Source organism: Podarcis pityusensis (genome assembly GCF_964106645.2).
Source record: "Podarcis pityusensis genome assembly, chromosome: 5".
NCBI classification, from domain to species: Eukaryota; Metazoa; Chordata; class Lepidosauria; order Squamata; family Lacertidae; genus Podarcis; species Podarcis pityusensis.
Genome location: NC_138032.1, coordinates 41,984,815 through 41,997,858, shown reverse-complemented (window position 1 = coordinate 41,997,858; position 13,044 = coordinate 41,984,815). Strand labels below are relative to the sequence as shown.

Below are 13,044 nucleotides of genomic sequence, written 5' to 3'. Positions count from 1 at the left end.
CCAGTGTTGCTTTCTGCCTATCCGTTCTCTTAATAAATAATAGACCTGGCTCCCGCACATATATTTCATTCACAGCCACCCATGCTGTTGTCTTAAGGCTGCATAACCCATTAGTAGCAATGGTTCCCATGAATTAAAATATAAAAGTATAGTATGCATTGCCTGGATGATCAAGAACTATCATCAGGCTTACACTTTTAGGCTTACGCTTTAATTGGACCTTTATTCATATGCTTGATTCTAGAGCCACTGATGCGTGGTTGAAGTATGCATTTAACATTTAACTGGTGCTAACACTGCTCTTGAAACAAACAAGACAGATGCTGGAATCATGATTGCACCAGAGGTTTTGCTGGTTTCGTATGCACTATGCAGATTCACCTGTTTCGTTTGAAGATATCAATGGAGCTGATGTGCAGCTGACCTGCTGCCTGGCTTGGTGGTACTCATACACAGGTAGGTCTGCAGGCAATTGCTCTAAGTCTAAAGCTAGCAAATGAGCTTCAAGAGAGACAGGTTTTCACATGCAGATTGTCTCACCGATGTGACCTATGCAAAGAAACAGAGTTGGGTTTGTGTAAAAGGCCCTGTGCCCTTCCAGCACTCAGAGCTTTGCCCTTGACGGAGATGACCATGTTAACCAAAGTTAGTTTGGATGAATGTGGGAATTATCCTATAACTTCCGTGAATTAAAAAAAATGTGAACAGTCAGAAGACCTCAGACATTTCCCCCCAAAACAAACCAGAGGACTCAGAAAATAGTATTTGTTCACCTCCCCAGAAACTGTCCTCCATCAGCCTCCTTCCCCCCCAAACAAATCTCCCCTTTAGGAACATTGGAATCTGACTTATATTAAGCCAAACCACTGGTCCATGTAGCTCACTATTGTCCACACTGGCTGGCAGCAGGTCTTTAGGGTTTCTGTCAGTATAGCCCATCAGGAAGTATCAAATTTAGAAACCCACAATGTTCAAAACAGCCAGAAAACTTTGTATACTTCTGGGATATTTCTTTGCATTTCATCTTTGCTTGTATAAGCAATAAAACAGTGCCAATCTGCTGCAAAAGAATCTTTATACTTCTTTAGATTATTCATTAATTTATCCACCCAAGTGACTTGCCAGCCCATCTTATACCAATTAGCTACTGAGGCACTCTTTCGGTCCATTGAGCAACAACTTGCCACGCAGCAGCGAGAATCTATCCAATTAGAGGTTTGGAATGGCCATCTCCATTGTTGTTTTGAATAGAAAAAAAAAGTTTAACAGGAACAATTCTGGAGATTTCATCACTTACTGTCCAGTCATTTCAGGAATTTCTGCAAAGACCACAGTCCAAAACTGCGACACTTTTTCACAGACAAAGCAGACAAAGGTGGAGCTGTCGTCATCATGAACAAAACTGACTACATTCAGGAGACTCACAGACAACTTTCCAATACCGCCTTTTACACAAAATTGGACTCAGACCCCACACAAGAATACAAGAAAGAACTGAACAAGATTGTTAAGGAGCTACCCCCACACATCCAAGAACAGATCCTCACCAACACACCAACAGAACCTCGACCAGGAACTTTCTATCTTCTACCTAAAATACACAAACCAGGAAATCCAGGACGCCCCATCATTTCAGGTATTGGCACTATTACAGTGGGTGTCTCCGGTTATATGGACTCTGTTCTGAAACCATATGCCATCAGTGCTCCCAGCTATGTACGTGACACCACAGATTTTCTGAGGAAAATACAATCTTTAAATAATCTTCCCAACAATACTATACTAGCTACTATGGATGTGGAATCTCTGTATACCAACATCCCACACAACGATGGTTTACAAGCTATAAGGAACACCATTTCAGATAAAACCACAGCGGACCTTGCCACCAAACTCTGCCAATTTGTCCTTACCCACAACAACTTCAAATTCGGTGATGACCTGTTCCTTCAGATCAGCGGCACAGCAATGGGCACCCGCATGGCCCCACAGTATGCCAACATCTTCATTGCAGATTTAGAACAACGTTTCCTAAACTCCTACCCACTCAAACCTCTCTTGTATCTGCGATACATTGACGATATTTTTATCATCTGGACACATGGTCAACAGACCCTGGACACCTTTCACCAGAAATTTAATGATTTTCACCCCACAATCAACCTTACAATGAATCAATCTATGCAAGAAATACATTTTTTGGATACTACTATAAAAATACAGGATGGGTGCATGGACACCACCTTATACCGTAAACCAACTGACCGACAAACATATCTACATGCCTCTAGCTACCATCCCAAACATACCAAACAGTCCATTGTATATAGCCAGGCACTACGTTACAGCCGCATCTGTTCCAATTCTACAGACAGAGACTCTCACCTAAGAGATCTACAGCAAACCTTTTCAGAACTAAAATACCCAGCAGATGAAGTTAGACAACAGATCAACAGAGCCAGACTTATACCCAGAGAGAACTTGCTGCAAGACAGACCCAAAAAAGAAAATAACAGAACACCTCTAGTCATCACATACAGCTCCCAAGTTAAAACAGTACAACGCATCATCAGAGATCTACAACCTCTCCTGGACAATGACAGTTCTCTTTTTCAAGCTCTGGGAGGAAGACCTTTCATTGCCTACAGACAGCCACCCAATCTTAAACAACTCCTAACCCACAATAATACTACAACCAGACTTAACACGGACACTGGCACCAGAGCCTGCAATAAACCCAGATGCCAACTTTGCTGCCACATACACCCGGACAACACCATTACTGGCCCCAACAACATCACACATACCATCTCGGGACTATTCAATTGCTCATCATCTAACATTGTGTATGGCATCAAATGCCAACAGTGTCCTTCAGCTCTCTATATTGGACAAACAGGCCAAACCTTACGCCAAAGAATAAATGGACATAAATCTGACATCAAGAATCACAAAACAGAGAAACCAGTAGAACACTTTAATCTCCCAGGACATTCTATACAAGATCTCAAAGTAGCTGTTTTACTACAAAGGAATTTCAGAAATAGACTGGAAAGAGAAGCTGCTGAATTGCAACTCATTACCAAACTTAAAACCATGGAGAAACCTGGTTTGAACAAAGACATTGGATTCTTATCCCATTATACATGACTAAGCCATTTCTCACCTTCTCACCCCTTGCCTTTTCCTGTAAGACCCATTACAGTCGTTAAGAGTCGTCAGCAGGCTCATCCCAGCTATCTGCCAATCTCCCATTCCCACCACCCTTCTGAGTAATACCCCTCCCCACCTTCTCACTATATAGAAGGATCTGGCAACTTCTGTTTCAGTGTATCTGAAGAAGTGTGCTTGCACACGAAAGCTCATACCAAGAACTAACTTAGTTGGTCTTAAAGGTGCTACTGGAAGGATTTTTTTTATTTTGACTTTTTCACAAGTCTAGCACATATGCTGGAATGACATTGGTTCCTTATATCCTCTCTAACACCGTTTCAAACTAGTATCATGGACTGGCTGGAGGCAGAGGAGTAGTGGGAGGCACCAGCTGAGGAACTCCCAAGGGAACCACCAGGGGAAGAAGGCTCAAAGCCAGGGGACTGGTGGTGGGATGACAATGAGTGGTCAGAGGGAGAAAGGGGAACAGACTGAAGGGAGGAGATGTCGGAAGCTGAAAGGGTCAGAGGCTTTAGTGAGCAGGAGGAGGCTGTGGCAGAGAGCAGCCCAGAATCGGGCAGAGGCAGAGGCTGGAGAGGAGGGGAGCCAAGAGGCAGAGATCAGGCAGGCTGCTGAATGAAGCCAGGGAGTCTTCCTCTCCCTCCTGGTCTCCCAGAACCCATGGAGGTATGAAAAGGAGCATAGACAGACACGGCAAAGAAGTCTCAGGTTGCATGGGAAGGAGACTTAGGGAGTTGTGGGGAAGTGGGAGCGTTCAGTCCTTGCAACTGCCTCAATGGGGCAAGATCTGCTGGAAAGAGTTGCTGTGCTCACTGGGCCTGTCTTCCTGAGCTGTTTGCTTCTTTGAATAAAGAGTTAACTTCATGGATGCCTTGTGAGTTATTGTTTATCTGCTCCCACCTCCCTCCTTGACTATTAGATATATTCGTTTGAAACAGTCTCAAAGCATTTCTGCACACCTTTTCATGCTGGTTCCCTCATACTAGGTGATGCTGATTTAATGGGCAGCTTTAACCACATAGAATTCCAACAACTGCCTTAAGTCTCTTTTCCACAGGCTAGTTGGTGTTAGGTGGCCTGGGAGTGGCAGTCGATCGGGAGCGTGAACCTAGCATTGCCCTCACTTGCCTTCCATGGATCATTTGGTGTCAAGGCTTATGTAGGCCAGCCTTCCCTGCCCGCTGCTTGCTGGACTACAACTCCCATCAGCCCTAGCCAGCATGACCAATGGTCAGGAATGATGGGAGTTATAGTGCAACATCTTGAGGGCACTAGATTGGGGAAAACTGATGCGGATCTTCTGCTGTGCTAGGCCCCAGCATCTCTGTGCCTTCACCAAGATCTCAGTTATTCAGAACTTACAGCAGTGTAATAATACATATCAGAAAAGCATGTGAACTAAGCCAAATAAGAGTTTGGGGACTTGTAACACTCACCTCTCATTTAAAGTGGGTTTTATGAGCTCCCAGAGTTCATTTCTGAGCCTGATATGGCTCACGAGAACTTCACCAGCATCGCTAGTCCCTGGTGGCTCTTGCTTGATCAAGTTTGTGCAAGACTTCCCTGACAGGTGATCAGCAAGGCCAATGATCTACTTGCCCGGGAGCCAGAATTCTCAATCCAAGCTTTCCCTTTGCTCTGCCTCCACCCCCAAAAGTTGATAGTTGGCATTATTAAATCTAGGAGCATTGACCACAGAGAATGTGTGCATAGGGATGCTCATTCATGGCCAACTGTAGCATGCAGGGGTATGGGGACTGGGACCAATACTGTGGCATGGATTGCAGCGATTCAGAGAAAACCTATGTGTGAATTCATTTATTTATTTTTTACTTGAAATATTATAACCATGAGGTTGCAAAGCCCTGCAGGTCTTCTGAAATTCATGTTTGTATCACAGCACCCTCACGTGGTGAAGGATTTTAAGAGGCATAACGAGGGCTATACAGTATATATATATAAAATTCCAAAAGAGCACAGAATTCTGTACTGAGAACAGGATGTTTCATGTTAATCTCAGCTATTGTGGTTTTTGAAAAATGAAGCCTCTAGCCCTTTTGGCTGTGAAGGTGTGCTGAAAAGCAACGTGGGCAATATCTGCTGAAATCTCAGGACCTGGAAAGGTAGCTGTATAAGTTTAGCAGCAGAAGAAGAACAAGTCTTCTGTGTTCTATGCCCTTCCCATGACTAGCAAAGGCAGAATAAATTATGCAAAATATAAATAATTGAAGAATGAATTATGCAAAATAAGAGAAGTGTACACATTCCCCCAACTTGCATAATTTATATAGATTGCAGATTTCGGCATTGGCACTAAAAATATTTATTTATTCAGTACACCAAGTCCTTGCCATAACCATGGATTGTCTCCATGGAAAACCTTACATTATTTTAAATAACAGTAATAGCAATAATGTAGAACCACAGATTTCTACTTTTGAATGCCCAGTCTATGGATGAATCTCTTTTCCACCATGTTGGACCATGTTTACACAAGCAATTAGAAGGCATAATAGAACAGAGACTCTTGATCCCAGAGTCGTGGGTTCAAACCCCATGTTGGGCACAAGATTCCTGCATTGCAGGTGATTGGACTATATGTCTCTTGTGGTCCCTTTCAACTCTACAATTCTATGATCCTTGGAATATGGTGCAACAATATCCCTTATTGTTTGATCAGTGATTCATCATGACACTGCTTGCTGGTCCAGTAAAAGGACTTATTGATTCTGTGCCTCTATTTCTGTAGGACCAACACAGCAATAAACACTGCACAATAAATGCTGTAAATCCATATCATCTGTATAAACTATGACAGGCTGTGTTTGTGTTCAGAACAGTATGAATGGATAACTATTTTGTGTTGTGTTTTTAAAATGTGGTTCTTTTTTTTTTTTTAAATGATATTTATTAAAGTTTCACAAAAATACAGAAAAAAAAGTATAAATTACAGCAAAAAAGCAAAAAGTAAGAAAAAACATACAAAATAAAACAGTTAAAAACACACTAATGTTCCATAACCTATGTTCCTTACTCTTATTTCCCCAGACCTCCTCATACCTCCCTTCTTTGTATTCCAATTCAGTTTGTTGGTTCAGCAAATCCTTACCATTAATCTTTTACCCAATTGTTAACCTTTTTTTCCCCCCCCATGTCTCTTAAAGCATTACAGCTAAAAACCTCTTAATTTCTATCCAGCATCCTTCTAAAGTTCCTTAATTTTACAATATTTCTGTAAATAGTCCTTAAATTTTTTCCAGTCTTCTTTCACCGACTCTTCTCCCTGGTCTCGGATTCTGCCAGTCATTTCCGCCAATTCCATGTAGTCAATCACCTTCATCTGCCATTCTTCCAAAGTGGGTAGATCTTGTGTCTTCCTAAAATGTGGTTCTATTAAAGGCCCACTCATCCCTTGATGAACGTAACATCAAGTGATGACTTCCATGGGTGAAACAGTCATCACAGATCAACCACAGCAGGCAGAACAGTCAAACTACCTAATATAACCCAGGGCACAATATTTTTCACACATTTATCTGAGAGCCATGAAGTAATATCAGTGAGTGATGAACTATCAAATGATATATAAGGAAGTGTGAATCCATCCTATGAATCTCTTCCATCCATCTGAAGATCACACAAATGAGCTGCCGGAAAGGTCAAGACCCTTTGCCTCTGGGAAATGGATACTCTTTAGTTTTATTGACTCTTGTGTCAGTGAGAGTTGTGCTTGCTATCGCCTTGTTTTACCTATCTTCCACATCAGCTTTATTTCCTTATTTCCCATCAACTTCCACAGAAGGTATCATCCTTTTCTATCTCCTAGAAAGACCAAACCTGATTTAGATAGCCCAATAGCCTGATCTGCTCTTCTGCAGCTACCAATGTACCTGGGGACCAGGCTGATGAAGCAGTTCCACATGCACCAGAAGCTGGAGTCTAGGGTAAGGAGCGCCATTCAGTAACAGCTCATTGGAGTGTGCTTGTGTAAAAAATGGCATCTGGCATTGCTTGTATGAATCTGAAGGAAGTGACCAAACACAGGCAGGTGCCTCAAAGGGGTTGTGTATAGTCCTGCTAACTTAGCCAGGAGTTTCTGCTAGACTCTGTCTTTATGCGTGGAATGAACTCTCTGGAAAGTGATAGACTCTCCTTCCTTGCAGATTTTTAAGCAGATGTTGGGTGGTCATCTGTCATGGATGCCTTAGTAGATATTCCTGCATCGCAGGGAGTTGAACCCTCAGGGTCCCTTCCAACTCCATGGTCCTTGATTCTTTGAGGCTTTAGCTTCTGTCTTTTTATTCCCCCTCCCCATAGGTCTTCAGAGCTAATGCTGTGGTGTTTAGTGCCATCAGCTGGGGGAAAGTATTCTGCAGTCCAAAGCATGCCTAGATGAGGAATATTCTACAGTGAAGAAGATGGCAGATATTAGGTGGGTATGAAGGTCCATTGCCTGGGAATCCAACACAATAAGAGGTGGGCAGGCCTGGGAACCATCACATCCCTCAATTGCTGGCCTCTGTGTGTGTTAGCTGCAGAGTTGTTTGTGGAAGACGCAGGGAATTATGGGAGTCATGTACCCCTAGATCTTTAGGGAAAAGGAATGAACGTGGCACCACAGAGTCTAATTTTGATGCACTTGACTATGATGTAATCCAAACATTTCTGAATATACATTACACCCTCCAGCAAATCATGTCAAAGGGGGGGGGGGGATGTGACAGATGAGTTGGGAAGCTTGGGCTCACATAAGATAACAAATGGCCCTGTCATTTTGTAAACACAGTGCAGGATTTTATGTTCAGGATGATTGTAAAATGCTAAATTAGAGATGTAAGATCATGTGACATCACTGAAACGGTATTAGCATCTTGAATCTGATCTGAGGTGTGGACCAGGCTGCCTATTCCATAGACCTCCTCAGCTCAGTTGGCTGGCATAGATTTCATATGGTGACTAAAAGCAGTTTAGATCCAAGTGTTTGAGCTTAACTGGATTATGGATTTTGCTATTAGCAAACACAAATTATTTGTGCGATAATCACTGAACATTCCAGACACCGTGACAGTTTCTGCATAGGGGTCTGGAGATCTAGCAATACTATCTTAACCTTCCATGATGATTCACTGCCAGCCTTAAGCCTCTTGACAATCAGTTCCATATATATATATATCTCACAGAGCCAACATCTGCAATAAGTAGGAAAATTGTGGTGGGAGCCTAGAGGACTGAGAAATGACAGAAGTGATTCTGATACCAACGTACTAGATTAGCTATAAATTGAGATAATTACATTATTCTTATCAGTTTTCACTCTTTCTAAGGCAAAACCATCTCAGTTGCAGCTAATGACAAACCTGTCTCCCTGCAGGCCACCTCTGACTGTCAGTGACCTGGGGACACAGGAGCCCCACTGTAGCCAGAAGGTGGGGAGTCCTCCACCTCTCTTGCTTTCATAACCCACTCCATCACAGAGCCTGTCCAATACGTTTTCACTCATGTACAATTGTGTTTCTGTGCTAGTGAAGGCTTGTTGATAGGGATCTCTGTTTCCCATTTGTTTCTCAGCTGTGTTCATGATGAGCCACCCCCTGCAGGGACTATTCCACTACCACACCCGCATCAGGGCTCAGCGCCCGCATCTTATCCACCCTCGGTCCGCTCCTACCGCAATCCCCCTAGTTACTGCTGGTGTGATAAATCATGCAGCTGGGCTGCATGGTGGTGAAAGATAAGGGGGTGGGGGGGACATTGATATCATGGTCTGCTGGAATCTTAATCTGCAGACAGTGGCAATCAACCAAATGAACATGGGAGATGTAGCGGGATGAGATTGTGGGCTGGTAAAAATGACAAGCAGCCTGAAGCAGGTCAAAACCAGGCAAGTAGCCAAAATGGGCTATTGGTCCCTGCAGGGTTGGTGTCAGCACTCACCATCCTTGGTCATCTTCCAGGACCCTAGGGCCCTGTCAGGACCCACTGCTGCCATCTGTTCTGGGCTCCACTTAGAAGAAATAAAATGCACCCACCACCCTCTAAACAACCACCATTCCAATTTCCTGTGGCGTTACTGGTGTAGCATCACTGCAAGGTATTGTGGGAAATGAAGAAGACTGTTAGGTTGCTTGGAACATTGCCATTCACTGCTGCAAACCAGGGCCCTGACTCTTCCCCAGCAACTGATGCTTGTTTACCCAATAATAACTCCCTGAAGGATTCACCCTGGAGACTCACCTGTCACAAAGTGCACAAAGGTGGGGTTTTTTTTTAATACCCAAGGAATTGTTCTGCATACGAGATGATGTGAACATCAAAACGTCTTATATAAACTACCCACCACTGACTGGGTTTGTAGCAAGAAGTTGTGCCTTTCCATTTGCGATCATTCGGCTTGTCTGCATTCGTATAAATATATCCATATTTAAGCAAACATACATTTTTAAATATAGATTGCTCTGCAGTAGATCCTGCAAATCACCTGCTTCTGGCCTTATCTACTGATTAACTCGTTCACTACAGAAATATGTCAGAGCTGCCCATAAAGGACTTGGAAGTTCTGGCTCCCATCAGTAACAAGGAGAGACTCCTCACCAAAGAGGAGATTTTTTCCTGGTTGTGTGTTGCTCAAGCGTCATTACTCGCCTGATTATAAAATAAGCAGTAAAGTGATTGTAGCATTTAAAGCTGGGATTTAAGCACAGCACTAACATTCAAGAGCCAATTTCCTTCCCAGCTCAACCTTTTAAAAAATGGGTTTTCCAGGGAACAAGTGGAGATTGTTTTCTTGAGCTTGGTCTCCCAGGCGAATGATGGTGACATTGTGATAAGTAGCCTGTCACAAGGTCAGTGTCACATAGGAATTTTGTCCGAATGGTCCCTCGATAAAATTCCACCTGCTCTGACTGCTGAAAGGCATCTCATACACTCTGCACAGTGTTATGCAGGACTGCCCTGTCACAAAAGCCCTAGTTCAATGATGGTGAACCTTTTAGAGACCGAGTGCACAAACTGCAACCCAAAACCCACTTATTTATCGCAAAGTGCCAACATGGCAATTTAACCAGAACTGGTGCATAATCTGCAGTAGCTGTCACTACTCTGACTCCTATTTAGCCCTGAAGAAAGAAGTACCTGGTTACCATATTGCACTGTATCTGGGGAATTTGTGTGAAGTCCAGGCAAGCTCTCTCAGCGTTTGCATTGAAAGAGAAGATGCATATAGAACTTTTTGCTGTACATTAACCCAACAATTACCCATTCTCAGCACCGTTGTTTGCCTTCATGAAGGTAAGTGTAGTTAATATGTTTTGACATCACCACCATGAGACTTTGTTTGTCTTCTCTATGAGCTACTCATCTTGTTAGGATAAAATACTTGTTTCTGCAGCAGCCGGAGCAGCTTTTAGAGAAAATAAATTCAAGAGTGTTTTCCCTGCTCCCTCGCCCAGCCCTGACCGGCCCCTATGCAGGGTGTCTGGTGTGGCCCTGGTGCGCCCTCACCCACTGCACTTGGCTGTGGTTGAGCTCAGTGAAGAAGTATGCCAGTAAGTGGGAGGCGATCATGGCACGGAAAGACTGGCGGGGCCTGGAGCCCTGGTGCTGGGTGAAGGGCGATGAGGACGGGGCAGAGGACAGGCAGTGCCTGCCTGGCTACCTGGCACTGGAACAAAGTGGCTTCTTGAGGCTTGCCAGCGATACCATTCTCCCCTGCCGGCTCTCGCCCGGCACCTCCCATTGGCACTGGGCAGGAGAAGGTGGTGGCTCGGCTGCCCCATTTGAGCTGAGGACTCTATGCGCTGCCCTTGCCTTCTGCTGGCTCTGTGCTGGGGCGACGGCACACATGCCCACAGAGGGGGCTCTCAGTGCCCCCTCTGGCGCATGTGCCATAGATTCGCCACCACTGCTCTAGGTAGCATTTGTTACATTAGGAAGTCATTTGGGGCTGAACTCAAGAATGCTTTGCCTGGTCCTCAGGCTTACAAAGATGACTCCACAGCAGGACTCTCTGAACTTTGTTGCATTGCAATACCTGGGCAAATAAACCCTGAAGTTCTTTGCGAGAGTCAGGAAAGAGCTTTATTATTATTCAAGAAAAGCAAGGAAAGGGTGATTCGGTTCTCCAAACAGGTCCTAGTGGGTTCGCATGGAGGAGGTGGAATCACTAACTCGGGGGAAAGAAGTTGTCCTTTTTGCCATACGGAAGCTGGGCATTGTCTATCGCATGAGCCACTAACGCCGGGCATGCACTCCAGCTGGCAGCGCCCACAGGGGAACACCATTGCCACTGAATCAGTTCTTCACACAGCGCCGCCTGTCTGCCCCCAAGGAGAATCCTTGCTGGCAGTGGCAATGGAAAGAGCCAGGCTCATTGTGGCAGATGTGATCACACAGGGCCGGCCTTTCTCTGCACTCATTTACATCTGAAAAACAGAAGGAAGAGACATATTTCACCCAGCGGGAGGAGCAGATACCAGCGGGGATTTCAATGGAGTGCCCAGCAGCAAGGAAAACCAGCTCCTTGGAGCCTACTCCTTGCAGCTGAAAAAATGATGCCTGCAGGAAACGGTTACCCTACTCCCTATTGCAAGAGGTAGTCGCTGACCCAGCTCTTCCACAGTTTTGTGCCATGGAACACCTCAGAGAGACCTAGAAGGGGACATGCTACGGCAATGCCTGCCACCATGGAAGGTCTGGGGGTCTGGCTCATTGCTTGCAGACTTTTTGGAGCAACAGCTGCTAGCCTGCTCAGCAGATACTGGCTACTATTTTTTAAAACACACACACACCAACCCACACCAAAATGTATATACTACTTGTTTGTAATAAAAGCTTGCAGTGGTTTGCAAAAATGATTAAAATATTAATAAAAGACAGTTTAAAAACTTACCCAGGCACTTGTTGGCATCTTGGGGATCAGTCTTGAAGCCAGGGTGGCATTGGCAGGAATGCCCACCCTGTGTGTTGACACAGACGTGGCTGCAGTTATGCAGACCATAGGTGCACTCATTTATGTCTGGGCAGAGAGGAAGGATCATAGTGAGCGCAGCAGTGGTTAAGTGCTCCTGTTCACACACGTGTCTCCAATCTCATGAGGAGACCTCATGGGCACCTCTCAGACAGCTATTACCACTGGCGAAAACATGGTTAGATTCCCATTCCTGATACCCTCAGGGTCAGCCTTGTAAAAAAGTGCCCCAAATTCCCATGACCATCACCACCCCCAAATTGCTGGGTGGGGTGGGGTGGTGGTGATGAAAACCTGGCCATGGCAACTAATTATGCAAACCTCATTGGGACAGCAAACCTTTGTGACAGATGGCTCAGGTGGCACCCTATATTTAGCCACTTAGCAGGTAAGTGAAGCCTCCAAAGAGATCCAGAGGAAAGCCATTTTGCACCCAGTGAACAGTGAAGCAGTTTTATCAAGAGCATGAACTGTGCTCTATTTCCAAGCAGATGATCTGAGACTATCCAGGCATCAGTGCTTAGCATGGGAAAGTAGTGTTTCCCCATGTCCACTACTGTATTCTGGTGTGCGGAAGCTTGCAATGATAGGCTGCTGATTCTTTCTTTTTCCCCTCCAGAGGGCACCAGTGTCCTATCTGATTGTTGCCATCTGGATACGCAGCAAAGAAGCAAGAAAAGGCTTGGTCACTCCTTCAGGTTGTGCTCTCAAACTTATCTGACCAAGTGACATGTCTACTTATTAATTGATCAATGGAAGCTCTATGGAACCACAGCCCAGGTGCCCAGAGTATGTGACTTTCACAACAGAGCAAGGGGGTGATGCGGCAGATCGGGATTCCAGCCTCTACTCCAGCTGTAGGTATCTCAGTGCCCCTGCTAGGTCAGGTGCACGGAAAGCAAGAG

General features: G+C 44.7%; 1 protein-coding gene across 2 annotated transcripts in view; it reads right to left on the bottom strand.

Annotated features, from left to right (window-relative positions):
* Nucleotides 1-11,224: 11,224 nt before the first annotated feature.
* The window catches only part of CRTAC1 (cartilage acidic protein 1), a 36,046-nt gene continuing 34,226 nt past the window's right edge, over nucleotides 11,225-13,044 (bottom strand). For both annotated transcript variants that reach the window (XM_081005144.1, XM_081005145.1), the window contains exons 15-16: nucleotides 12,062-12,187; nucleotides 11,225-11,594 (exon numbers count right to left, since the gene is read on the bottom strand). In XM_081005144.1, the coding sequence (XP_080861270.1) occupies nucleotides 11,464-11,594; nucleotides 12,062-12,187 (257 nt within the window). In that variant the 3' untranslated portion in view covers nucleotides 11,225-11,463. The remainder of the gene's footprint in view (nucleotides 11,595-12,061; nucleotides 12,188-13,044) is intronic.